The sequence below is a fragment of the Drosophila albomicans genome, chromosome 2L, assembly GCF_009650485.2.
Source record: "Drosophila albomicans strain 15112-1751.03 chromosome 2L, ASM965048v2, whole genome shotgun sequence".
NCBI classification, from domain to species: domain Eukaryota; kingdom Metazoa; phylum Arthropoda; class Insecta; order Diptera; family Drosophilidae; genus Drosophila; species Drosophila albomicans.
Window position 1 is genome coordinate 1,412,724 of NC_047628.2, and position 27,942 is coordinate 1,440,665.

A 27,942-nucleotide genomic window follows, 5' to 3' on the forward strand; every position below is an offset into this window, starting at 1 on the left:
AACGTTTCTGTTGGCGCTGTCGTTGTCCAACATGTGTCAAATGCAAATTTAAGTCTTATAGAAAATGAGTATTTGGAGACTGCAAAAGAAGCTAGGATAGAATAAGAAATAGAGAGTGTTGAGGAGGTGGTGATAGGGGTTAGTTGTAGGTGCTTGCAGTGAGGTTTCGCTAGTGGTATGTGACATCAATGAAGGAAGAAAAAAACTAATAAAGGAAGAACCATAATATATACGCTCATTTGCATGTCGAACAAAAATGTTGTAGGTTTGCAGGTTTTAAATGGATTTTTGCGGTAACATTGCATTGCAGGACAGTTTTCATATTCATATCAAGACGACATCAGGTCACTTGCCGTCTCCATTTTTATATAATAGATAGTCTGTAGTCTAGTCCCACGGTATTATCAGACAAATCAGCATATGTTCAATGACGCTTCTACTCCAACAAAGCAAGCACCCAACCAAGCAACGAAGCAATCAAGCCCCCAGCAACCAACCCACAAGCGAAGAATACAAAATGCAATACAATGTCAAATCCATACAATTTTTTCACAATTTCAAAATGTTTTATGTTACGAGCTCCTTGTTTCTTTGTGTGTCTGTATGTGTGTAGCTGAATTTGTGTGTGTGTGTGTGTGTGTGTGTCTACTGAGGAATATTCAATATTTTCTTCACATAGCGCTGCCTGATGCCATATTCCGTTGGTTTGGTGGAGAGGGAATGGATATATTTCAAAGCTTTTGTTATCAATATGTCGCTTGCTTATTGAAAATAATACAATATGTAGAAAAGTGTATGTGTGCGTATGTGTGTATCTTGTGGGTACTTTGAAATCCATGATTCGCTGTAGATGTGCGGCATCTGTGCGCTTTGTCACCTGTCTATCTCGGCACTTGAGCAATGACTTCTTGCGTAATTTGAACAACAACAAGCAGGTCATCTTTCTAATCATCTCAATTGTCTTCCTCGGCGCTATCATCATATTATATTATCATTTCTAATTTTTTATCGAATGATTAAAAAAAAGAAACTCAAAACATTGTTTTTTTTTATTAAACTACAAACTCACAAAGACATTTCGCATACGTCTCTAGATACATTTTTGCATAATTATTTCGGTGAGCCTTGCGTATTATTAATTTATTATTACTATGATCACGTTGAATACTATATGCACCCTAGAACTTCTTATCAATGTCCACATAGGATCAATATGACGGTAATGTGTTGCATCTATAGTTAAACTTCTTATTTGTCAAATGCTTTGCAATTAGTCACATAAATTCCAAAGTCAAAGAATCTATGCCCTTTGTTCGATGTGCGAGTAGACGACCAAGATTTGCTCATATCCTAATTGAAACATGGCAAAAACATCAAACCTAAATAGAAAAACATAATAAAGTTGATTAAATCAATCAGGCGAAAAGGTTAAGAGCGTACTTCATACATTGCCAATAAGTTCCATTAGCGTTCTTATGATTAGCTCAATAATCGTATTCAGATTTTCGTTGGGAGTTGGGTCTGGTGTTCAATGATGCTGTGCGATAATGTTATTCCAATTCAATGCTGAAAATAGAATTCAATTGAGTTTGTATTATTAACTTATTTGTTAGTCATTTGAGTAGCCGGTAAACGGCAACAAACGAAAACAAATGCTTTGTACATTTAGTTCTGTGAGGGATAGACACATTTTTCTGTATTTCGAATTATTTCTTCCGACACCATCATTTGAATTTTTATATCAATTATCGCATTGAATCATTATATTCTATAAAAAGCTATAATATTTCTTCAATAACGTTTTCCACTTTTAAAAGTCGAAAAATTTGAACATGACATTTGTCAGGTCCCAAGTGACAGGATACACAATATAACATAGAGATAAAGACAGATGTCGAACGAAATGACGCCATATTAACTGAACCATAAATCAAGTTGTAACGAGACTGACTGATGTACACGGGAGCTGGCAGCAGATGTTTATAAAATGCCAGCGAGAACAACAAGAATAACAGAAACAATAACAACTATAATAACAGAAGACGGTATCTAAGAGCTGGCAATCTAGGCAACATAGAAATAAAAAACAAAAAAAGAAGTGTCAAAATTGAGCTGGACAGTTGCGAGGCATTTCGTACAAATATGCAGACCGACCTACATATATAACATGAGTACATATGCATGTTCACATTTACACACACATGCGGCTATAAAAGTGACAAATGTTAAACGAAACGAAAAGAGAAACTGACAACAGGAAGACGCGACGTAATGAAGCAGAAAAAAGTATGTACATTTTTCGAGACTGAAAATAGTACACATACAAACATATGTATGTACATATGCATGTTCTTATGCCGATAGTATGAGCAAAAACCGACAGTCGAGTGTGCTCGACTGTGAAATACTCGGTACTTGTTTTTAAGAAATGCAGTCGGATGTGTTGCTATAACATACAAATTTAATATTTTTCCTTATAAGTTGGTTATTTTATTCCCCTCACACGCATTACACTTGTAAGAAATACACGAGTTAGCTTCTCAGTTTTCGAAATATACTAAAGTTCCGGTAGCCTTCAATTCCTTATCGTTTTGGTTTTAATCTCCTATATAATATAATAATATTCAAATTCTGCATATTTTGCCTTTTCATTTTATAAGGATATCAGTAACAATCATTTTTGTCCACAGTAGCTTCTGCCGTAGTCGTTGGCATTTCCTAATCATCAATTGTCCTCTATAAGAAGTTTCGTTCACATGTGGTCCCAACTATTACCTTGCCTCACGTATTGAATTTAAAAATTATTACCATACACTAGCACTTTATATATAGTTGTAGCAATGTTTGGGTTATTGCAGGTTTTTGGTATACAAAGGACAGTTCCGGCATCAGTCTTAAGCACAAGAAATCATTGTTCCTGACTATGTTAAATGACTTATATTTTCTGAGATCTACATTGTCTCGGCTGTTGACGCTGATCAAGCATATCTATACTCGTACTTTATCGTGGAAGTAGATGACTCCTTCTGCCTGTAACATTTCCTGCAGAAACATTTCTTTCTATCCTACCAAAAAACCAAGTTCTAAAATTAAAATCATTATTTCGTCTTAAAAATTGATTGTTGTAATAAGACCACTTTAAGAACATATTCTTCAAACTAAACACAATAGTCCTCAAAAGGCAAAATTTTAAAAATAAAACCAAAAATTCTGTATTTAAGCTACAAAACTTTGTAATCTATCAAAATTCCTATAAGGTTTTTATTTAAATTTGAGTGTTTTTGTGCATAGCTCAGTACTTGGAGCTGTCGCGATCATTCTCAATTGCAGTCTAAGAAGAGGAGGGGTTCTTGGGTTCAAATACTGCCAAAATTATAAATATTTCAGAAAACAGAATGCTCTAATTAAAAATCGTACAACGGTAATAGAATAAAAAACGTAGTAAGAATAAAATTGTACAAAATAATATTTTCTTATCTTATAATTAGATTTTTGGTCTTAAAACTATAAGATTTTTTATTCATATTAAATGATCTTGAAATCAAGATGTGTTTTCTAGCTTTAGGATGTTCATGTTCTTGACGTACCCTTCAGACCAACATTCTAGGTACTAGGACCAAAACCATGATTTTTTTCTGTATACAAACAACACTGATTACCTTGTATAACCTATACATAGTAGGACATTGACGAACAGATTTGCATAATTATTTATTAATTAATTATGAATTGAATTTAATTTACGAATTTCTTATTGTAAAAGTAATATGAGTTGATTGTAAGAATTAATTGATTAATACCTATTAAAACTGTGAAAGCGTCAATTTTGAAATGAAGAGCAATCCAATAAATCCGAGAAACTGATTTAATTGACGGCATGTTAATACAATAATAGGAATAGGAATAAATATACTATGAAATATAAAATCGTTTTGGGAAACCCTTACACAAATATGAAAGGATTCAAGACTTTTCGAGCATCGGTTTGTTTTTTTAGCGAAGATGGGTTGAATTATGAAAATTTCGTAGGATAGAAATATGTTAACCAAAAATTTCATAACATTAGAGAAAATGTAATATATAATAATTTATTTAATAATTTAATATGTTTAATATCCACTTAAAATTTAATTACTTGTTACTTGTTACTGAAAGTTGACAATTGAGCTCAGGGTGTAGCTGAGACATCTTGCAAGTTTAATAAACAAATTCCGATTATAACAAGCACGACCACACCAACGCTGTATTACCAAGATTAACTAGAGAATTTCCGTGGTTGAGGATTGTATATAAACTGCTCATAGCAACATATTTACATATAAAACAAAATATGTGTATATATAACCTCAAAATAAACTTTTCTATTAGGGTTCAAGTGTTTAACATAGATTGTGGGCGAAGACGAGAAACACCTCAATGCTAAGGATTTCAAGTTAATCCTAGCATAATAATGAAACATTTTCGCTTTGGCTGATGCTCCAATTTTCAATTTGATTATATACTTGACCGAATATTTAATATTTCCATACTCGCGAGGTTCCACACAATAATTATACACTTACTCATACACATTCACGTTGACACACAAATTCAAACGCTCTGCATGGCATTTACTCGTAAATTAAACGCATTAAGATATTAAAATAATATTTTCTTTTTGTTCCCTGCTTAATGTGTCACGTGATTAGGTCAAATCATGCCAAAAATTCGTAACATTTTGGTAATTTTAACTACGCCTAAAGTTTTATTTTACGCCTGGAAACGAAAGCCGATTCATAAAAAAAAGTTGTTCGGAAAGAACAAGTTATATTTACTCCTTCAGAACGATTTAAATTAATTGGACTCTTTATTTGCCATTTCTTTTCTATTTAAGAAATCAAAAAGTATATATATATGTTTAAATCCATCTAATAGAGATTTGATATTTCGAATTTCGATGCCTCTTATGGAGGCTTAAATCATGACCGCACTCAGTTCATTAAAGTGTCTTTTATCGGTTTCCAATTTCGGAGGCGCCTTTCGTGATCCTTTTGGGTCATAACTAAGCCTTTGACACCCTTCACCCAACACCTTATCAAATAGAGTCAACTTATGTTTATGTGCTGGATCCCTTCGTTCTATCGCTCTCCATCCGTCTGTATGTCGTTGAACAGTCAGTCATGCTGTCGAAGTCTGAACAATAAAAATAAAATTTATTGCTCAAGTTTATGTTAAAGCAATAAATGTATCATGTATTGAAAGACTCACTAGAGGAATACATAAATATGTATAATATACAATATGTGTCTATGTATCTTTATCTGAGCGTGTTGAGTGTGGGTTTGTGTTGTGTATGTATGCACAAAGTACTCATCTATAAATTTTCGCCCATTCTCACCTAGACGCGTGTCCAGGCCACATGTGGTGCTCCCTTCACCGACCTGCCGCTAAAATGATTTTGCTGTTGCCTTTTAACTACTCAACCCACTCAACTCGCTCATGGCTATAACCATCCCTTGATTCAAATCCCATAAAGTTGTTCAACTTGGCGCTGCTGTTGTTGTTATTATTGCTGGGATAGTTGCCGTTTATTTGGTTGGCAATTGCCGCATCATTAATCTTACTCACGGAAACGGCGCTTAGGTCAAAGTTTTGGGTTTGCGTAATTTATCTTTGAGTTGTTCCGCAATTATGTACCAAAACGGTAAAACCCCGAAACTGAATTAAGCTCAATCCAAACATTTTACTTTGTTCCGCACCTGCAGTTGCAACAGATACGCGAATTTGGCATGTTGACCGGGCATGTTTATAGCCAACCCTTTGCTCGAGAGGCCTTCAACCGCTTGATTTAGTCCCCGTTCTAATAATTCTTTGCCTTAATAATTGAGGAGCAATTTCGCACCCGCGGCACTAAAATTAAATTGAACTGTTTATAAAACACATGAATTGTTTATGAGCAACAGCCAAACGCCACCAAACAACTACTGCAACACAGCCACACCTACACATACATATGTATATATGTATAGGTATGTACAAATACATATATACATATAAAATACACGCGCACACATTCTCACTCACAACAGCGCAAACTACCAAGTTGGGGCTGGGGTTGGGATGGATGGGCGTGGCAGGTTGCGTCGTGTCGCACGTGAGGCGTCGTCAGTCATGTATGTATGTATGTATGCAGGGAATACTTATCAAGCAAATGACACTGCAAAACTTATGTTGAGAACGCCAAACAGATGATGACCAAGCAAATGTGCGCTTGTTCAAAACCTAAGCAATTACGCGTTTGTAGTTTTGCCAATTCACACATATGATATGTATATGCTAACTTAAAAAAAAGACATATACACATGTTTTATGCTAAACATATTGCCATATTTTTTATGGTGTGCAACGGGTCACTTGTACGTCATGAATGAAAAAATTAACTAATTTTAAAAATGTCAATTTTCCAAATAAAATTCGTTTGTGCTTTATACAGAAAGACACGATTTGATGAATTTTATATTTCGCATATTTCAAAAACTGTTTTGTACAAGGTAAAAAAGAATAATTCATTCGTCCCAAACCGAAATTTGAGTAAGAATGCAAAATATTTTTTAATGATAACCAAAGTACACGCAGATCAAGTTTCTTTTAGAATTTTGTCACGCCAAATTTCGTGAAGTCAAATCGAAAAGAAACCGATCAGATAAAAATTTCAAAAAGATCTGGATGAAATAATTTAAAATTGCAAAAAAAACAGCTGCACAGTAGACAATATTTTGTATTCTATAAAATAATTTTAAAGTATATTTTCAGTAATTGCAGGTATATATATATGGTACAATTTAACGATAATACCGCTTTCGTCCCGCAAATCGTGCTTACTTTTTAAACATACAACAATAACTACAGTATTTATGATTCTTAAGAATTTGGTTGCGATCGGGAAAAATTTTAAAAGTTGTTTAAGAAATACTTTTGTATGGCTAAACACTCCTACTGCAATCCACCCGATTAGTTACTTTGGCTGACAATCTGGTATATTTTGTACTATAGTATATTTTAAATATTATTCTATATCAATATGCCAAATATATGCTTCGGTATATTTCATGTCTCTTTTTTCGTATATAATACAATGCTTTAGAGTTGTTATTGCCTAGAGTTGTGATACCCTATGTGCGTATTGAATTATAGTATTCAATTCGCCTATAATTACAGCACGAACTACTCGTCGCGTCCACAGTAGCTTTTGTAAATGAAATGGCTGCATTTCCATTGAAACAACGCTGGCGACAACGTCAGCAATAATAACAGCATTAACATCAGCACCAATTGCATGAGGGTAGTAGCAATTAAATTATTCAAGTTTTGTTATTAATAAAGACGCAAAGTTTACAATTATTTTAACGAATTACATGCAAGTTCTGCCATGACCCAGATGATGACCACGACTTTATACTTTAGGATTGACGGTCCTCACAAAATGGTATAATTGTGGGGTGTGGGGCGATATCACAATACATGAGTTTTTAAATTTATGTGATGCGTTTGTTGTATGCTTTTGACTATTCGTCCATATGTGTAAGTGTCGTACGGGCTTGTAAAATATCAAGCGACTGCTTTTTTAAAATGGTTAATCTCAATTACTAGCGTAAAATATACAACACATGTGTTATTGTGTATATACCGTAGATTCATTCTAACGCATACATGCAAAAATCATTGTTTTATTGTGTTTGCTTTAACCGTTGCTGTCAAGCCTTTGGATTTGCCAGAGTTGTTTTAAATGGCGCTTCCCCTTGACTCTTTTTATCCCCGCTGCCCATAGAGTAGAAAGGTATTACAGCTTTGTGCCAACATGAAAAAATCACGCATCTCCCCATCCATAAAAAATATATAAAAAGGTACGTTAATCAATGGCAGAAGTCAAGTCCCTCAATCTGCCAGTCGTATAAATGAATATTTTAAGGAAACTGCATCTTTCATACAGGTTTGGTTATATTGAAATTGTGTAGAGGGTATCTGATAGGCAAGCACTCGCGATTGTAATTTTCTTAATTATTTCTTGTATTCATAGTAAGTGATAACAAAAAATATACATATATAAATAAGGCTCAAAGCAAAACAAAGCAAACAATACTAGGGTTGTCCACATGTTACATTTAAAAATAAATAAGAAAGTTACAGTCGAATGTGCTCGACTGTGAGATACCCGCTATCCATTTTTATTAAAAGAAAAATATTGCGGTATTCTTCTCAAAATATACCAAAAATAATAAAAATATACCAAAATGTATATTTGGTGTATCGATATAGTACCACGTTCAAAATATACCATAGACAGCACAATGTACCAGATTGTCAGCCAAAACAACTAAGACCTCTAGTAAGTAGGTGTTTTTGCTCATACAAAAGTATTTCTTTAATAACTTGCACAATTTTTATCTGAGCAACCAAATTTTCAGGAATCACAATTACTATAGTTGTTATTGTATATATCTAGTATATTTTACAGTGATGGTATATTATGAATGTGGTAATATATCGATATATCAAATATATCCTTTTGTATATTTTTAGAATTTTTGTAGTAGACTATTTTGGTATATTATTTTTATTTTAGTCATAGTGGGTAGCGGGTATCTCACAGTCCAGCACACTCGACTGTAGCTTTCTAACTTGTTTTCTTTTATTTCGTGTTTCTGACACGTTTTTTTTTTTAATGTTAATTTGAGAACTGAGACCAATACTTTATGTACCGTTGGGACATGGGTACATTATGGTATATAGTAGTTGTAAGCCAGCAATGATGAAAGCTGATCGGAACGCAAAATATTGCGGTATTCTTTTGGAAATATACTGAAAATACTACAAAGATACTAAAAATTGTATATTTGGTATACCGATATAGTACCACATTCAAAATATACCAAAGACGGCACAAAAGTATTTTTTAATAATTTCCACAACTTTTATCTGATCGCAACCAAATTTTAAGGAATTATAACTAATATTGTTATTATAGTAAACAACAAAATTCACAGCTTGACTTTTGTTGATTGCGGGGGCGGAAGTGGGCGTGGCAAAAAATTTGAAACAAACTTGATCTGCATGCAAACATAACAAATGCTGTTTCATACGGATATACGGACAGACGGACATGGCTAGATCGTCTCGGCTGAGAATGGTGATCAAGAATATATATACTTTATAGGGTCGGAGATGCCTCCTTCTACCTGTTACATATATTTCCTGCTGGCACAAAGTTATAAAACCCGTCTATCCTATGGGTAGCGGGTATAAAAACGACGTCCGGACCACAGTGGGTTGAAACATTTCCGATTTGCTTTTGTGTGTTGTGCCGTTTTTTTATTCTTTATTTTATTTGTATTTTATTAGGCTCAGTTAAAACCCTTAAACACATAATTTCAATTGTTATATGTACATAACACAAAGGGACCTTTGATTTTGACATACGTATAACTTGGACAGAAAGCTTAGAGCGCGCATGTGCATTTGTGCTTTGGGGTTTGTTGAAAATCATTCCGTGTTTATGTTATGTAACATATGTGTGTATAAATGCTTGACATTGCCTGAATCTTATTTCGTATATGAAACCTAAGCAATAAAAACAAAATTCAAGTTGAGAAATAGCTTTCTATTTCTTGTGCCACTTGCTCAACAAATGTTTATACCCGCTACCCACAGGGTGCCGGCAGGAAATGTATGTAACAGACAGAAGGAAAATCGAATAGCAAGCGAAGATGTGATCAGATAAAATAGTTATTTAAGAAATAATTGCTTAAATAATTAATTGAATTCTTTGACCATCATTTGCACTCTATGGTGTTTTTAATGTTATACTCGTAGTATATAGATATACTAAATATAGCCTTTGGTATATTTAAGTAATTTTTGTTTATATTATATATTTTAGAATCGAGCACATTGGACCCTTGCTTTCTTACTTGCTTTAATGTTAATTGACTAAAAGAGCAAATGCATTCATACTACTATATATTCAATCTTTTTGACGCATTAATATGTATGTGCATTGTGTTCAGTAAGGATAAGGTAGAGTCTGCTCGTCCGTTACTTGTTTCTTGCTACACATTTTCAATAAAACGAAAAAGTGCGAAAATATCAATATATTGAGTGAATGCCATATAGCATTTTTTCTTGAATAATTTACAAGTTTTTCATCTGATTGCAAACAAATTTTCTTTATTGTGTATACCAAAGTTATCTTTTTATTCTTTATTTTAAATGTGCGGGTGCCAAAAGGGAGGTAACAAAACTCAAAAAGTCGGTGGTAGATAAGACGACAGATTATGTTATATCTATCGTCTGTCTTCATATATTATAGATACATTTCCAGTTAGCACAAAAATATTTCCCAATTATAAATAGTTCAAATAGAGCTGATAAAAATAAAAGAAAATATAGGTGATCAGCATTTGTTGCATCTAAGAAATTTTCTTTTCGAAATTTCCGAAAATAATGTCTGATTAAGAAAGTTGATTTAATTTTACATTCTAAAGCGAATTTCTGATTATTAACGCTTCGCAGAGATACTAACTCAAACGCATTTACTCACCTACATAATATGGTGAACCCGCATGTTCAGAAACTTTGGCCTTAGCTTTAAATTTGACCAAAAGAAGTCATGTCTGCCTGAGTGCTCTGTGTTGCGTTCAGTTCCACTAGCTCCCGCCATGGAACCGGCAGCTTATGGGCTAAATTTAAAACCTCTTTGCTACTTACACACTCAGATACATTTATATACAAGCAACTTACATATGTTATTATCACACAAACTCGCAAATTTTCGCCGGAGCTCTGGAAAGAGGCAACTGCTCCCAAATGTACGTTACGTTTTTCACAATTTTTCTGTGGTGCGCAGGGTTTCTGCTTAGGCTGCGTTGGGTCGCAGCCCCTCAATGGACATTCAGTCTCAAAATATTTATGTTGGTGGCGAAATGACGGGCAGGCAGGGAGGCATGACTGGATACTGGAATTGGTGATGGTTGCGTTGCGACTTCAGCTGTTTGTTTTGTAACTCGTTGACACTGTGTCACTGACATAAAAAATTAAAAATATAAAGCTGCAGACCCACCATATAATTTAAACGGCATGAGCAAACGAGTGAGCGAGAAAATAGCTGGTATTATACGCGCAATAAAAACTTCCAGTTGGTCTTCTTATCTGATGTTGACCTTTTCGCAGCACTCTGAACTCTCGATAAACGGAAAACATCAGCAAAAAAAGTGCTTTGCGCAATAGTGGCATGTAATATACCACCATGCTAGTTTTAAATGCACTGGAATACAAAATAGATATAATATACTAGCCAGCTTGGCACACAGCTTTGACTGTGATTTATACTCATGTATGTAAATTATATACATATTTATTTTTCGCAATTTAGTTTTAACTGAATGTGGGTTATTTGATCAAACCATTTCCAAACGGGTAAAACTACAATTATATACTATTTAATATCAAAAAACTTGTTACATTTTCGATTAGCGTTTATTGTTAATATTTTACTCACTGCTGCACTCCCCGCTGGTTAAATGAAACACGTGAAAGACAAATATTATATTTTCTCTCCGTAACTAAATCGAAACATATTTCACAATCACAATAAATGTATAGTAGCGGTTTATTTTAAATAACTATTTTTTATATTATTAGTAACATGGTCTCCATCAACTTCACTAATATTGGTATTTCAATATATATTTTTACTATATTAATTAATAACTCACAAACGAGTTCGGAAAAAGAAATTTAAATAAAACAAAAAAAATATATATATTATATATGTATGTTACGTATATTGAAATATGGTCACCCTTAACTGTGTGATTTCGCAATCCTAACATCAATACAGCCGAGACGAGTAGACATGTCCGTCGGCCTGTGTGTGCGTCCGTATGAATCTCAGAGACTATCATATATAGAGATATAATTTTTTCGTCAGCACTTGTGATTTTTGGTAAATACAATAATTACTACTGAAAATTGGTTGTGATCAGATAAAGATTTTATAACTTATTTAAGAAATACTTTTGCGGTATATTCTTGATATATTTTAAACATATTGTTTTATTGAAAATTAATAGCTTGCGTCGAACCCAGTCGACTGTACCTATCTTATTCATCTTCGACCCCATAAAGTATATATGTATACTTTATGTATGTATACATTCTTGATAAGCGTCAACAACCCAGACCATTTTGCAATGTCTGTCTGCCCGTATGAAACACATAAAGAGATGGAGAAGTAATTTTTCTACAGCACTTGTTATTGTCGCTCGCAGATCAATTTTATTTTAGATATTTAATTGAAATTTTTGCTTTTGAAGAAAGCTAAAATCACGAAAAAGACAGCAAGGGAGGGAGCGATCGAGAATTTACTTTAATTTATAGTGATAGAAAGAGTTTTCTAGTAAATGATAAAAATAAGTAAATAAAAAAAGTTCAGTATGTATTAATGAAATTTGCTTTTATTGAAAACAGGGAAAAAATTTCTCAGAGTCGAGTCGACTGTAGCTTTCTTACTTGCTTCTACTACATTTGTATTACATATATACATTTTACTTTGCTTGGTAATAGATAATTCTTATTTATATATAAAAACATATATTTTATTATCCAAATTCTAAGTGAAGTTGAACAAACTGTGTACAAGGTTCGTGAAAAGGTTAGGTGGTGGTTTTTTGGTTTTAGTTTTGTACGCCTTCGTAATGTTCGTAGTGGCACCCAAACAAATGAAGTCTTAAAGCTCAACAATCGTGCTAATGGGCCGTAGTCGTCGTCATCGTCGTCCTTGTCTGTTATGCCAAAGTTTTTATTTGTTATTTTATACTTGGCGTGTCAAATAAATATCACACATCTACGTACATGAAGCATGTTTCATATGCGTGCTTTCTTCTCTCTCCCAGAGACCCGCCCCACTGTATAAGTCTTTACTAGTGTACCTGTGCGGATATCCCTACGGGCTGTGGTTGCGCACTTATTAAAGTGTGTGAGTATGGGTATGAGAATGAGAATGAGAATGAGAATGGTGTTATTTTGTAGTATGCGTGTGTGCATGTTGTGTGTGACAATGGCTCATTTGCATGAAATGTTTCTTTCACCGAACTTCATCGTTCGGAGGAGTACAAGAATTAAATACGAAATAAGTGAAGATTTATCGAAAATTCTTTGCTAACAAATGATAAATAAATATTCATAAATAATGAAATAAAAATATAATTTTGGAATAATATTCTTTTGAATGAAAATTTTATCTTAAGATGTTTCGATGTAATTATTTATATAACGGAAAACAGTTAAATATTTATAAATTTACTAATACATTTGAAAATATGCAATATTCCAGGGCATATTTTAAATTGAAGGTGATTGAAGTCCACATGCGGGAATATATTCTCTGTAATGTGCGATAAAAAGTACAATTAAATAGTAAAGCTCAGAGGCAAAGTTGTCTGACACAGGTCCTTCCATTACTATAGAGACTTTATAATTATGATTACAAATTGTAGAAGTTATATAAGAAATACATTTCTATGATAAAAACAAGCATTTGTAGTTTTTTTTAGCTTTCTCACTTTTGTGTCCTTTTATAAAGAAGTACTTTTAGTATATGTTATAGACTAACTGACATTCCATCACAAAATTATTTAATTTCTTCTTTTACAGCATGCAACTTTTCCTGGCTCTTCTCCCATTCCTAATCAGTACTGCACACTGTTGGCAGTTTGATGGCGGAGGCAATAATAGTACTGATACTGGATTCAAAAGTGGTCCTGCGACTGAAGGTAGAAGACATCTTCGAATTGCAAGGAATATAGCACAAGCATCGTCCCGCGGTCCGCCCCCAATGAGAGAATCAACAGTGCTGCTCAACAGTCAGCAACAGGACCTGCTTTACGCCTGTCCTCTAAACTCGATGTGTCAGTGTGCTGGCCTACCTAACGATACATCGACACTGATTGAGATAAATTGCAATGAGGTGACGCTCTACAAATTTCCAGGTAAGCAATCTGCTTAAGGAGTATTGTTAAAGATATTTTGTGGTAATTACTACACCGGTTAATCAGTGTATCCAGGCCTTCTCTATTTATGTAGAGAATATCTTGGAGTGTTTTGCGTTATAAATTTTCACAGCCAAAGTCACAATGACAATTACAAGGATGGTATCAGTTCAGGATATTAGTGTGCCAGTTATAATTTTTGAATAAAGATGTTGCTCGTTTGCCCCTTTTTTCTTGTTATTTTCTCTTGTTGCCTGGAGCCAATGTAATTTTTAATGAAGCTTCAAACTCGGCTTTGTCAAGGCTCCAACTACAGACACACAGACATTCTGTATACTTCGTTTCCCACAACAAAATTAAATCTTACATTTAAGTTTTCCAATTAGTTTTAAAAATAAAGTTTATTTGGTTGCTCTTCCTCTTCTTTCTTCGCCCTGTCACGTTCCCAATTCGCATTTTTCTCTCCCCCAATTTTGGTTGGCCCAAAGTTCCTAACAAGTACTGTGGCATATTCTACCCCACTTTTGTAGTTTTTATGTCCGCTATTTTTTTTTTTTTTTTTTTTTTTGAGACTGACATACATACATCACATTGCGATTTTTAAAATATATTTAAGCAAATGTCTCTGTTTAATGAAACTTATATCTTCCATTTCGGTTAAAAGCTATGAAAAATATACTTTCGAAACCTTCGGTAGTTAGCAATTTTATAATTGGAAAATAACTGAAACAGACCAGCATACAGCTAGAGCAATCACTTTTATTAACATTCTAAATAATTACGCGATATTCTCGTAAAACAGACAACATTCAAACATTATAAGCATTTTAATGTGTTTCAACTTACACATAAACAGGTATTGTATGTAAGTCTGACATTGATAATAGGATAGCAAAGGATAAGAGAACGATCAGAAAAGTTAAAATATGGTAATACGAAAAATCATGAAGGTATGCTGTATATTTCGGAAGGAATGCGGAACAACTAATCAAGGAAAAGAGAAGAAAACTGTCAGGATGATACGAATGTGTAATAAAAGAAAACCATATTTATATAATCTGGTATTTATTGATTTGAACAATAATATTTAAATATTTAAACTAAAAATGAAAGTTTTTTTTAATGTTCCTGCTTGGAATGTGATGTACATAGAAATGCGATTTCCAAGGGTATAAGTAAGAGTAGCTTTGTAAAAATTACAGCGTTCCCTGGTAATGTGATATTCTGAAGTTATGTTAGGAAAATTTATATAGGTATGGATCTTAAACTTGCTTACCGCTTGTCTTTCTATATGAAAATATTCCACAATGAGAGCGAATAATACCCTACTCATTGTGGTATATTATTTCTCTGATATTGGGTGTTGCTTTGAATCTAAAGTTGAGATAATAATACTATAACATATTATGTGAGCAGGGAATTAGTCTTATTATGTGATCATTATCTTCGTATAGGTAATTAATTATCAATATTGGAAAAATCTTGTGAGGAATATTATACGTACCATTAAAACGTTTTGTAGCATTGTTACAAGATTTGATGGTGATTCAGAATATGAATATACTATAGGTAGATTATAACATTATTTTTATTTCTATGAACATAAAATGTATACATAAATATTGCCAAAATGTACACAATGCTTGTAAAATATTCATTAAATTCACAAAGTTCTTACTTTACTATTTTTTATCAAAAGAGATTAATGCAGTGCTTGCACTTGTTATTAAAAGTAATTTTAAAATATACCAAAAAGTTATTTTTTTATACAACACAATCATAGTAGTTTGCGGGTCTTGATTAACTTGTTCGTTAATCTAATATATGTATTTATATTGTGCTCTATGGTAATTGGTATAAGATCGAAGTATCGTATTTACCTAATACTACTACTTTTTTGGAATTTTTTCGTTATATTATTTAGTTTATATACCACAATTTCCCTTTGGCTAGAAGATGTAGTGGGTATTTCATTGTTATTCCTTACTGTTTGTGTTTATTTATTTACCTTCGGTGAGTTAACTGCTGGCAAATGACACAAACAAGAAGCCAATATACCGAATACATACAGAAGGGCCCAAGAAAATAAGATGGATATAGTGACGCTGGCACGAATAGAAAATAAATAAATATGGTTGGCATTGTCAGCGAATTGACTTGGGGCCACTATATATAACCTTAAGTGCGATAGATTTTCCACTGTCACCAACTGTCCACTGAATATTTTCCAGTTGTAGCTTCCTCATGTGTGTTGTCACCCCTCTCATAGCAGAAACAGCTATATATACAACTACAGTTCAGATATGCATACATTCGCTCCATATAAATACACATACTACTGTGGGCAAAAAGTAAGGTGAATTTTCAATTTAAACTTCGCGGGCCTAACAATTCGGCCTAATTCTTTTTTTCTTAAGTTGGCAAGACTGTTAATGACATCTGGGCCAAATTTTATATGAATGTCATCATCAGAAATATATTTACGCTTGTGTTTTCCAAACGACCAAGAGTGCATTTTTCGATTTTTTACAATGTGTGAATGAGAAATGCCATCAAATTTTGTTTGGCGAATGAAATTTCGACTGCGGAAACGTTGAGGATGTTGCGGAAGACCTTTGGTGATTCTACCATGTCACAAAAAAAATGTTTTTAAGTGGTACAAAGACTTCAAAGAGGGTCGAGAACGTGTTGATGACTTGCAGCGCTCCGGACGACAATCGACGTCAACACATGACCAACACGTCAATGAAGTGGAGGCAAAAATCGTCGGTTGACTGTTAGAGACCTTACTGATATTATCGGAATATCAGAAAGTTCTGTAAAAACCATTTTGAAAGGCCATTTGAGCCTACGAAAAGTCAAATCTCGTTTGGTACCAAAAACGACCAATTTCTGTACACGTTTTTCTTGACTATTTCGCCAAAAATTCGAGGCATATCGTTCCACAACCACTGTACTCGCCTGATTTGGCTCCGTGTGACTTCTGACTATTCCCAAAACTGAAGAGACCACTTCGGGGAACGCGTTTCTAGTCGATTGAGGAGATAAAAGCTAAATCGAAGAAGACACTGATGGCTATACCGAAAAAGGACTATTTGGCATGTTTCGAGGATAGGAAAAAAAGTGTGCATAAGTGTATTTTATCGGGAGGAGATTACTTTGAAGGGCATGATATTGATTTAGAAGAATAAATAAAGATTTTTCATTTTACAAACAAATTCACCTTACTTTTTGCCCACAGTAGTAAATGATTAGTTTTGGGCAAGTTGACGCAATGTGCTTGCCACATTTGCTACACGTTGCGCGTGTCAACTAGGCGTATGATTAATAATGTATTAATATGCGATATGTAATTAACATGTAAGCTGTTTGTGTGCTTTAATATCGCTGCTTAAAATGTTCAAGTTGGGTTTTACAAATTTCTAGTTCTATTAGTGACACATAAGGCACGCTTCCAAATATATTAGGATAAGTTTAAACTTTATTGATTACTTAAAACTTTAGGAGTCCTGGTAAACTCATATTTTAATTGCAAACTTAGAAATTAAAAGGCACTAAACTATTTTTTTAAAGATAATAAATCATCATGGAGGAAGTTTTGAGCTTGAGTACGCAACTATATATATTTATTCTAATTAATACCAATTATGGTAATTCATTATTTTTAGTGCAGTCAATTATACGGAATGCTGCTTTAAAATATTCACGGCGAAATCAATGACAATAATCTGCACTCACATTTCACTTTGACTTTTCCCTGACACACGTTGCATGGCTATAAGAGACAAGCATATTGTATACGAACTGTCACTCCATTTGTTTGCCCATATTTATATACAGTATCTGTGTCCGTATTTTGAAAAAAACGCCAGGAAACCAGTACTAAAAAAAACATCAAAAATAGAACCAGAAAAAAATACAAGTTCACTACAAACAGAACCAGCAAAAAAGATAAATGACAATTCACTTAAAAAAATTTTCAATTAAAAGCGAAAAGTGCATTTTCATGTTGCACGTCAGTTTTCAGCTGACCACGGTTGTGTGGCTGCACTCATTCCTCATCGAGGTTCAACACTCAAAAAAAGTTGTTTTTCTTTCTTTTTTTGTTGTCTATTCGGGGAAGAGCGAGTAATATTCGGCGAACCTGGACGGACTACGTAGGCGTGGTTAGAAAGGCGCCTTATTGCTTGAGGTAAGGTCGAGCCATAATTTAAGCTGACAAGCATGACATGAAAATTCCCTTCGGAGAGCCTCTGCGGATAGTCGTAATCAGGCTAAAAACGAATGGTCACCATGTGTGCAAATGCCCCAAGTACCCAGAGCACCAGCTTGCTTCACTATTTGGTTAACTGTTGATCCATTGAGAGCAACGGGCTCATTGTAACGACTTTGTCGCTATTGTTAATTAACACATGCTCAACGAATCGCAAATTAATTGCGACACTCGTATCCCCACGAGTCTATATAATTCCCTTCAGTTGTAAAACCCAAAAACATGTTTGCTATTGGACGGCTTTTATTCTCTCGTAAGGCTATATAAATTATAAGACTATGTATAAATTAGGCCAGTAAAACAGCTTTGCTCGCGGTTGTATTTTTGTATATGTAATTTATAAATGTGTGTACATGTGCTTATGTTCCATCCATTCTTAAAATGTTTATTCAAAGGTTTTTTTGTTGTATGAAAAATTCGGTTTCCACTGCATTTATAAGCATTTCCTTGTATTTAATGACATCCTTTAAGAAACTCCTTTTTGCAATCAACAGTGCAAAAGCAATATTATCTTTCAAATACATATATCGTTTTAATATACCGAAAAAAGACTAAAATTATTTCAAATACACGCTACAAATGCAAAATGTACTGCTTTGTGTTCCAAAGCTTTAAACCTTTTTGCTTATATCGAAAGTGTTCCACATGTTGATTTACCTGTATCTAAAGCTTCTTTACAACCAAATATTCTTTCCATTAGCATCACTGTTTATTTGATGGGGAGGCATCACCAGAGGACCCTTATTAGCTTTGATTAACAGTCTCGAATATTTTGTATCCTATGGAATATTTTTAATGTTATAGTACATCAATATACAAAATATAGCCCCTCGTATTAATTTGATGATAACCAAATAAAATACTTCATTTATCACGAATGCTCGTAGTTGACTTTAAATTCAAACAAGTAAGAAAGTTATAGTCGAGTGTGCTCGACTGTGCGATACCCGCTACCCATTTTTAATAAGGGCAATATATTGCGGTATTATTTTCAAAATATACCGAAATACTAAAAAATACTGGAAATATATCAAATGGTATGTTTGGTATATCGATACAGGACACCATTCAAAATATACAGTGGATCACAGCTTATTTCAACCACCACCAACCGACAACTTTAAGTCAGTATACTGGCCAAACTAAAAGAGATATTAACTTTATTTAAACGCAGGATTTTAGTTAAATGTTTTAACATACAAGATACTTTTTCATTTATCCTCTAATTTTTTGTTTACTATATAAAATTATTGAAAAACAAAAAAATGCCAAAAAAAAAGTACCACAGCTTATTTCAACCAGCTGGAAATAACTAAATATAAATATGTTAAACTGTGTATTTAGAATTTCGTATGGCCTCCTTCTTGGTTAATAGCTCCTTCCAGACAGTTTGGAATAGATTCCACCAATTTTTTTTTGTAATATACGGGCTAATTTTGTCCCATTCTTCCACTAAAGCCGTTTTAAGGTTAGATTTGTTGGAAATTGGCCTTTTTCCGATGTACCATAGACGGCACAATATACCAGATTGTCGGCCAAAGCAACTAAAAGCCCTAGTAAGTAGGCGTTTTTGCCCATACAATTTTTATCTGATCGCAACCAAATTTTCAGGAATCGTAACTACTATAGTAATTATAGTAACACGTGGGCTGAAAAGTCCCGGGCCTTACACATAGGTGGCGCTAGTTTTTTTTCAATCACCTTTTTTTCAGTTAATACAATCCTTCAGAAGACAGCTGCTAAAATTTCATGATATTCTATTCATTCGTTTGTAAGTTATTGAGCTAAGAGTGACACTACTTTTGCTATTTTCAAAACAATGGATCAAAAGCAATTTCGTGTTCTAATCTTACACTGCTCCTTGATGGGAAAAAATACCGTTCAAGCACAGTTTTGGCTTGAATAGTGTTATGGGTACTCCTCTCCATCAGAAACAACAATTAAACGTTGGTTTGCTGAATCAAACGTGGTCGTAGAGACACCGATGATGCAGACCCCAGTGGACGTCTAAATGGGGAGGTCACACCAGAAAACATCAAAAAAATCCACAAAATCGTTTTGAATGATCGAAAATTAAATTTGCATGAGTTAACTAACATCGTAAAGATATCAAAAGAACATGTTGGCCTAATATTGCATGAACATTTGACTATGAGAAAGCTCTCTTCAAAGTGGCTGCCGCGTTTGCTCACTTTTGACCATCAACAAGAATGTGTTCATGATTCATTGACAGTGACAAAACTACATGAATTTAACTTCGAATTGCTCCCACATCCACCGTATTCGCCAGATTAGGCTCCCAGCGACTTCTGGAGGTTCGCAGTCCTGAAAAAATATTCGCCGGTAAAAAATTTCGTAGGAATGAAGAGGTTATCACTGAAATTGAAGCCTATTTTGAGGCAAAAAATTAATCTTTCTAAAAAATTTATATTGAAATGTTACAGCGGCTCTGGAATGATTGCGATGCTCTTGATAAAGATTAAATTAGTGAGTAACGCCAATTTTGATCGCAACTCTAGCTTTAAAATTACGATTGTTATTAGATTTTTTTAATTTGCGGGGGCGGAAGTGGGCGTGGCAAAAATTTGAAACAAACTTGATCTGCGTGCAAACAGAAATTATAGCTCTATGTCTTATAGTCCCTGAGATCCAGTGTTTCATACGGACAGACACACAGACGGACATGGCAATATCGTCTCGGCTGTTGACGCTGATCAAAAATATATATACTTTATAGGGTCGGAGATGCCTCCTTCTACCTGTTACATACATTTTCTGCCGGAACAAAGTTATAATACCCTTCTACCCTATGGGTAGCGGGTATAAAAATACATAAGTTTTTTTTCCTTACATTGTTTTTTTATTAAGTATTAAATAAACCAAAGTAGTGTCCGTACTAATTGTTATCCATCGCAAGTAAATACGATACTATATTTCAACTGTTTGATCTCCAGCGAAGTGAGTTGCACTCGCAAGATTGCTGATGATCGATGTGATCAGTCGAGGTGGCTAAAAAGTTGTTCCATTATGTTATTCATATGTTATATTTCTAACTAAGCCCCTTCCTATTTGACGTAGAATATTTGCATGTGTAATTACAATAAGAAGAATGGACCTGGAAACAAATTACTTTACCTACTACCTGTAGCGATTAGCTTATGTCGAGTCTCAACGACGTTTGCAGCATTACTGGCGACAGTCGATCGAGATCGGGCAATCTGAAACTCGCAAAGGAATCTCCCAATTTATTTCGTTGACGATTATTAGAACAGCAGTTGGTGTAATAATCGGGAGACTTGGAAAGAGCTGCTAGACAGATGTAAGCAGCACTTTAAGAGTCTCAGCGATGCTTCACACTCCATTGCTAGTCTTGAGCAGACTTGCATGGAAATATCTTTCTGAAGATGAGAAAGCTCGCCATGAAGACCTTAGTATAGGACTTCAGAAGAAACTTGTACTCCTCCTAGACATAAACGTTATCTGCATTCATAGCAATTTGAAGCAGGTAAGTAGGCTTACCCTAGAGCGATGAGCATTCTAGATTTCATTAAGATAGCTTCGACCATCTCATTAGCCTGTAAGGTATGCAGGATTTGCGTCGCCCGGAGAGTAGTTTTTCTGATATTTCACAAATTTCTCTATGTACTACACCGAGCTGGTTGTAGTCGGCGGACCTAGAGTATTTGTAACGATACTGGAGATCTTGATCCAGTAAGTAATTAGCTGTTTTTTGGAGGAGCAGACCATATCCACTATGTTAATCTCTACAGATATCCCGACAGAGTCGGTTTGCAATAGAAGAATGTTAGCAGCGTACATAATTTACAACTCTCTAGCACCACCACAATTAGCTCGCCAGTGCTAAGATTTGAAGTAGAAAGTTTATAACATTATAAATGTATAATTGTTAGGATTCCCCAGAAATTGAAAAAAAACGAGTAAGAAAGCTACAGTCGAGTGTACTCGACTGTGAGATACCCGCTACCCATTTTTAGTAAAAGAAATATATTTTGCGGTATTTTTCTCAAAATATACCGAATATACTGCAAAAATACTAAACATATACCAAATGGTATATGTTGTATATCGATATAGTACCGCATTCAAAATATACCATAGACGGCTCAATATACCAGATTGTCAGCCAAAGCAACTAAGACCCCTAGTAAGTAGGCGTTTTTGCCCATACAAAAGTATTTGATCGCAACCAAATTTTCAGGAATCATAACAACTATAGTAATTATTATATATACCAAAACTCTAGCTTTAAAATTACGCTTGTCATTCGATTTTTTTGATTTGCGGGGGCGGAAGTGAGCGTGGCAAAAATTTGAAACAAACTTGATCTGCGTGCAAACATAACAAGTGCTGTCGAAAAAAAATTATAGCTCTATCTCTTATAGTCTCTGAGATCCAGTGTTTCATACGGACGGACGGACAGACACACAGACGAACATGGCTAGATCGTCTCGGCTGTTGAATATATATACTTTATAGGGTCAGAGATGCCTCGTTCTACCTGTTACATACATTTCCTGCCGGCACAAAGTTATAATACCCTTCTATCCTATGGGTAGCGGGTATAAAAATCACGCTACAAATTCATGGACATACACACATACATACTAATCAGGATGAAGAATTAAATATTCGCAGAGAAAATATCGCTCCTGCCATAACCCCTATTAGTAAATATAATATAAATCTGGAGTGAAAGCTTTGAAATTGTAAAGGGTGGGCAAACGAAAACAATGAATAGGCAGCCTGAAAAAGTCAAAAACATTTGAAAATTTGTGCAATTTGGCAAAATGTTGAGACTTTAAGACATGGGCCAACGATGAATTTGTATGGGCAATCAAAAAAATAGAAAACCTTCATATTTTTCAAAATTTCGAAATTCTGAGATATTGGTAGACGTAAAAAAACATGAGGCTACCGATGCACTATGGGCAAAAAGTCCCGAATTGCGGCATTTTTACCATTTTTGAAGATAGAAACATGAAACTTTGTACATATACCTAAAAAATAAAGATCGAATTTCGGATTTCTTCTTTTTTAAATTGGACCACGCCTTCCTTCCCGCCCACCTTACCATGAGGTTATAATTTTCGATTTTTTTTCAAAAAATTTGTTTTAAAATATTTTAATGTAATATATTTAATGAAATTAAACTAAATTTATTAAATTAATATATTTTTAGCAAATTCGCATTTTAAATTTAATTTGGATCTATGCAAAATTAAATCAAAAATTTATTAGAGCCCAATATTATGTTTTGTGACTCCATACCTTGGTGTCCAGTTAATAATTTATTCTTCACAAAGCTTTTCCTCCAACTCCAGGGAACTTTGCCCAAAAATTTCGAGTTCATTATCTCCGCCTTCTACCTGATTATCATTATTACACATGCCCATGTTATTGGGGGCTCAATATCAGGAGATTTCAAAAGAGCTATAACATCTCTTGGTAGGCTTTTTAATAGTTTAATCTTTGGCGTTCCTTTAGATTTATAGTTGAAAGCAGTGGGTCAGAGGAATCCAATGCTCTATTAAACACATCAGGCGGCTGTTTTTCCTTGCATGAGAAAACATATCGAGTTTGTACATTTTTTTGCGCTCTTCTGACGCATTTTCACGGAGAGCCCCTAGAAGAAGTACGGAGGTTTTCATAATTTGGTGCCAATGTACTAGTACTTTATGCAAAATTTAAGACATTGGATACAACTTATAAGTATTAACGTATAAGTACATCAAGTACCTACTTTAACTTTTGATGGGCATACCTCAAACTCACATTATGTAGCAATTAAAATTATATAAACACTTTTCAAAAGTCATGCAACAATAGCATTGACTTTTCTGTTTCATAGACTAGTTTAAATGCTAATTTTCACTTTAACCTTGGTCCTGCCTCAGTATACGTCAATCGTTTACGACCAGGCTTTTCGCGTGGAACATCATCTTAAGAAACTCAATTATGAACGAGGATGCAAGCCATTGCGCAGGCTTTTCTGTTGCATTTTCGTAAATTAGTGTTATTCAATCCGAAAAACTGAATAATCTTATCTTTTATTAAGATTTCCTGAACATCACTTAATTCATTTTCATTGATATTTTGCAAAACAAACTGCTGTGAAGCAGTTTGTTGGCGGTTGTTTTTGCTCCAAAAATCAAGCAACGTTGAAAAGCAAGACGTAAATACAACTGCAACATTGCGTTTTGGCAAAAATGTTAATCACTATTTGATTGTTAACAGTTTGGTTAATAACATTCAGCTTTAATATTGCCTCTACCGGCCTAGACGCACAAGTTACACTCCACAGAAACACAAATACATTTGTTACCAGGGACCTAAAAACATACTAACAACACATTGCATGATTGGTTAATATATCACATGTACTAAAAATTTAGTGCCAATAATTAATATTACATACCTTAACGATTAAATTCCATATTCAAGCTTTTTTGTTTGATTTAATATTTGAATATAAAATAAACAGAAAAAATCACAAATTTTCTCGCCAATTTTTTTTTTTTAGTTGGTCCAGACCATAGTCTTTAAATATGGGCGAATAACAAATTACCAACGAAGTCTAAAATTTTTTAAAAATATGTTTCAGTATTCTTGAAGTATTCTAATTCAAAAAATAAAGTCAATTTAATGATACCGAACACAAAAAAAATGTAAAAATGCCGCACTTTGCGACTTTTTGCCCATATTGCGATGTACAGTTTTATTTTTCATAATTTCGTGGTGAGGGCAATCATTTGCGACCGATTTTAAATAAAAATTTCAAAATTTTGAAGAAGGCATTTTCATAAACAAATTTTAAAAAGAAAAATTTTTATTTTTTGAAAAAAAAAAATTTGTTTTAATTTTAAAACTGAGGGTGGGCAAAAAAAAAATGTTCATGGGTAAACATGGGCCAACGATTTCAAACAACGGGCACCATCTTTTTTTTGATTACCTCAATTAATTCACTGGACCCAGATTCTCTGAGCTATTCAGTGTAACCTTTTTATACAAGATCGAGTAAATTAAATTGATTCTTCGGTGCTATTAAGTCAAAGCAAACAGAAATTTTAGTTCTTTTTCATTTCACGCAACACTATTAAGCTGACAAACCGCATTTCGAATACTTACAATTTAAACTGATTACCACTCAAAAAATCATCCAATTTCGTTATAATGAAAGTGCTGTTTTTCTCAGAGAAAAACAAAACAAACGCATCACTGGCCAATTTTATCCTCTTCATATAGCTTATTGTTTGTAATAATGACATCCTACGACCCATTTTCTTTAACGTGCTTGCTATCAGAGTTCTAAAAGAAAAGCCATCATCGTTAGCCATACTTACTAGCATCAGAGGCAACAGTGGATGCTCTCATTCCCCTAGTAATGGGAAAATGCTTCAATACTGTATGAAATCAATTTGAATGATGAACTGGAAGGGCAAAAGTGGCGACACTTAGATCTGCGGTGTAGACTCTGCACCAAATATGCTAATACACGACTCTCTTTGATTCCCTCTCTCTTTTCTTATACAGAGTTTATACACAGCAGCGTACGCTATATCGAAATGTCAAATACGCATCTACAGAGCGTTGATGACGAAACATTCCAAGGATTGCGATTGAAGACACTAAAGCTAATCGACAATGAGCTGCAAGATATATCCGAGCGCAGTTTCAGGTAAGTAAATAGTTATATCAGATAGTGACCCAAAATTGGAATGTTATTTACGATTAGGGCCATCACAAAAACTCTGCATGAAACTGCAGATTTTGCAAGTCTATGAGGTCCTACCATAGGCAAGTTTTTATCGTTTGCTTTCGCAGCGGGTGCCTTTGTGTTTGTGGTGTTTTCAAGTGCTTTGTACGCGCATATTCGAATACACTTGTATATAGTATGTACATACATATTACAACATAAAACTGCAAGTTGTAAAAAAGGAGTAAAATTAAGTTTAACAAGCAACTGGCAAAGGATCGCTGCGCACTATGTAAAGGGTTGTACAGTTGGAAGTGTTTCATGCGGCACTCACTCTGAAAATGCAGGCAGGAAATGCAAACTCACATACATTCGTAAATACAATCCAGCACAACATACACATCGAGGTAAAGGGAAAAGTTTCAAGCGCTATTCTTTATACCCTGTGAACATTGAAAATGTGTAAAAAGGGTTATATAGTTTGGGGAGCCTGTCCATTTCTACTTATTTTTCTGTATGGAGTATCTCAAATCTCTATTTTAGTATGACAATTACCATTTATATTCTATACTCTTTTTATAGACATAACGACTTGGTTGCAATATGAAGTATGCGGAGTATGAGCATTTTACACTCTCTTTGGGTCTATCAACTATAAAATATAATAAATCCACTATCTCATAGATAACAGACTATAGATTAACGATTTTAAATCCTAATCCTAATCTATTCGACCCTGGGTTTATTCCATATGTATATTTAAAAATATTAGAATAATTAATGTCACATATGCAGTAGAATACTAAACGCCAGTCATGACTGAGCTCTCCGCTTTTCCCAATTAATTCTTCCATCTCTTTTGCCAAATGTTGATTCTCTGACCCTTAAGGTATACTCTGTATGTTCGTTGGGATACCTTATAGGTATATACAGATACAGATTTCATATTTTGGACATTTATTATAGTTGCACGCAGATTAAGAAATTATTTTATATTTCGAAAACCTACTAGAGCTATCAGGTCTTAAAAGCTTTAGCCGAACTATATTGCATTAATTGAAGCGGGTATCTCACTGTCGAGCTTACTACTACTGAACTTGTTTTAAATTGCAAAAATTTGTTAACAAGCACAAAGAACCGACGAATCCCGCCGTATTTTATGTTCTGCCTATACAGAGTCAACCACCTACCGCAAAACCAGAAACCGAATCCCAGTCATATACACATGTTTTCGTTTGCACATTTCCCAGTTTTTAAGATCCCCACAGAAAATTAAATAGATATTCTGTATGAGAAAGGTTAAAGATAGGAACTGGATTGTTCAGCGGGGATGTAAGTATTCGCATTATACAAACTTTCTCATTAAATGAACGTATTTTAACTTAAATCAAACATATTATTGTGCGAAATCTTCCCAAATATTACAAAGAACACGAGATAAATGATTCAGTGATCTGAATATAGTCAACGACTTATCAATTTACAAAAATAATGAATAAGAATTATGCATATGACAACGACAAGAAAGTAATCTGCACAAAACTGGAATTTAAATCAGACTTGAACGAAGACTTTTTGTTTGTTTGTTTGTCACCTGATCTTAAAACTATTGCTAGATTCTTTACAAATATTTACCTTGACAGGGTCTTAGATTTATCGGTAGTGCGCTCTTACCCTTCATGGTGTTTTGTTTTCGGGCTTGGATTATTTTTTTTGCGATATTGATTATGGCTTCATTAAATATCTGCGCCACAATTTGTTTTCCATTGAATAAACTTCAACGTACAGGACAGTCCCCAAATGCTAGGATGTTCATTGCGTCACAATTAATCTCAGGGTGTGATATCAAACTTCACAATTTGTAGGTGTCTTTTAATACATGAAAATATTACTATTTTGACAATTGGTAATAAATTTGTGAGTTTACTTTG

At 34.0% G+C, this 27,942-nt stretch overlaps 1 protein-coding gene and 1 long non-coding RNA gene across 8 annotated transcripts in view; one reads left to right on the plus strand and one right to left on the minus strand.

Moving 5' to 3' along the window:
- Nucleotides 1–27,942, plus strand: part of LOC127565039 (chaoptin) — a 46,385-nt gene that overhangs the window by 9,758 nt on the left and 8,685 nt on the right. For all 3 annotated transcript variants that reach the window (XM_052002014.1, XM_052002013.1, XM_052002015.1), the window contains exons 2-3: nucleotides 13,690–14,024; nucleotides 25,849–25,993. In XM_052002014.1, coding sequence (XP_051857974.1) covers nucleotides 13,691–14,024; nucleotides 25,849–25,993 — 479 coding nt within the window. In that variant the 5' untranslated portion in view covers nucleotide 13,690. The remainder of the gene's footprint in view (nucleotides 1–13,689; nucleotides 14,025–25,848; nucleotides 25,994–27,942) is intronic.
- Nucleotides 983–27,785, minus strand: LOC127565042 (uncharacterized). 5 transcript variants are annotated; one of them, XR_007954440.1, is made up of 5 exons: nucleotides 27,647–27,785; nucleotides 26,346–26,454; nucleotides 1,441–1,566; nucleotides 1,070–1,379; nucleotides 983–997 (listed from the first exon to the last, which is right to left on the minus strand). It is a non-coding gene; the product is annotated as an uncharacterized LOC127565042 (long non-coding RNA). The 5 variants fall into 5 exon arrangements; XR_007954437.1 differs by lacking the exon at nucleotides 26,346–26,454; XR_007954438.1 differs by lacking the exons at nucleotides 26,346–26,454; nucleotides 27,647–27,785 and adding an exon at nucleotides 1,664–1,788 and having other exon boundaries at nucleotides 1,448–1,566.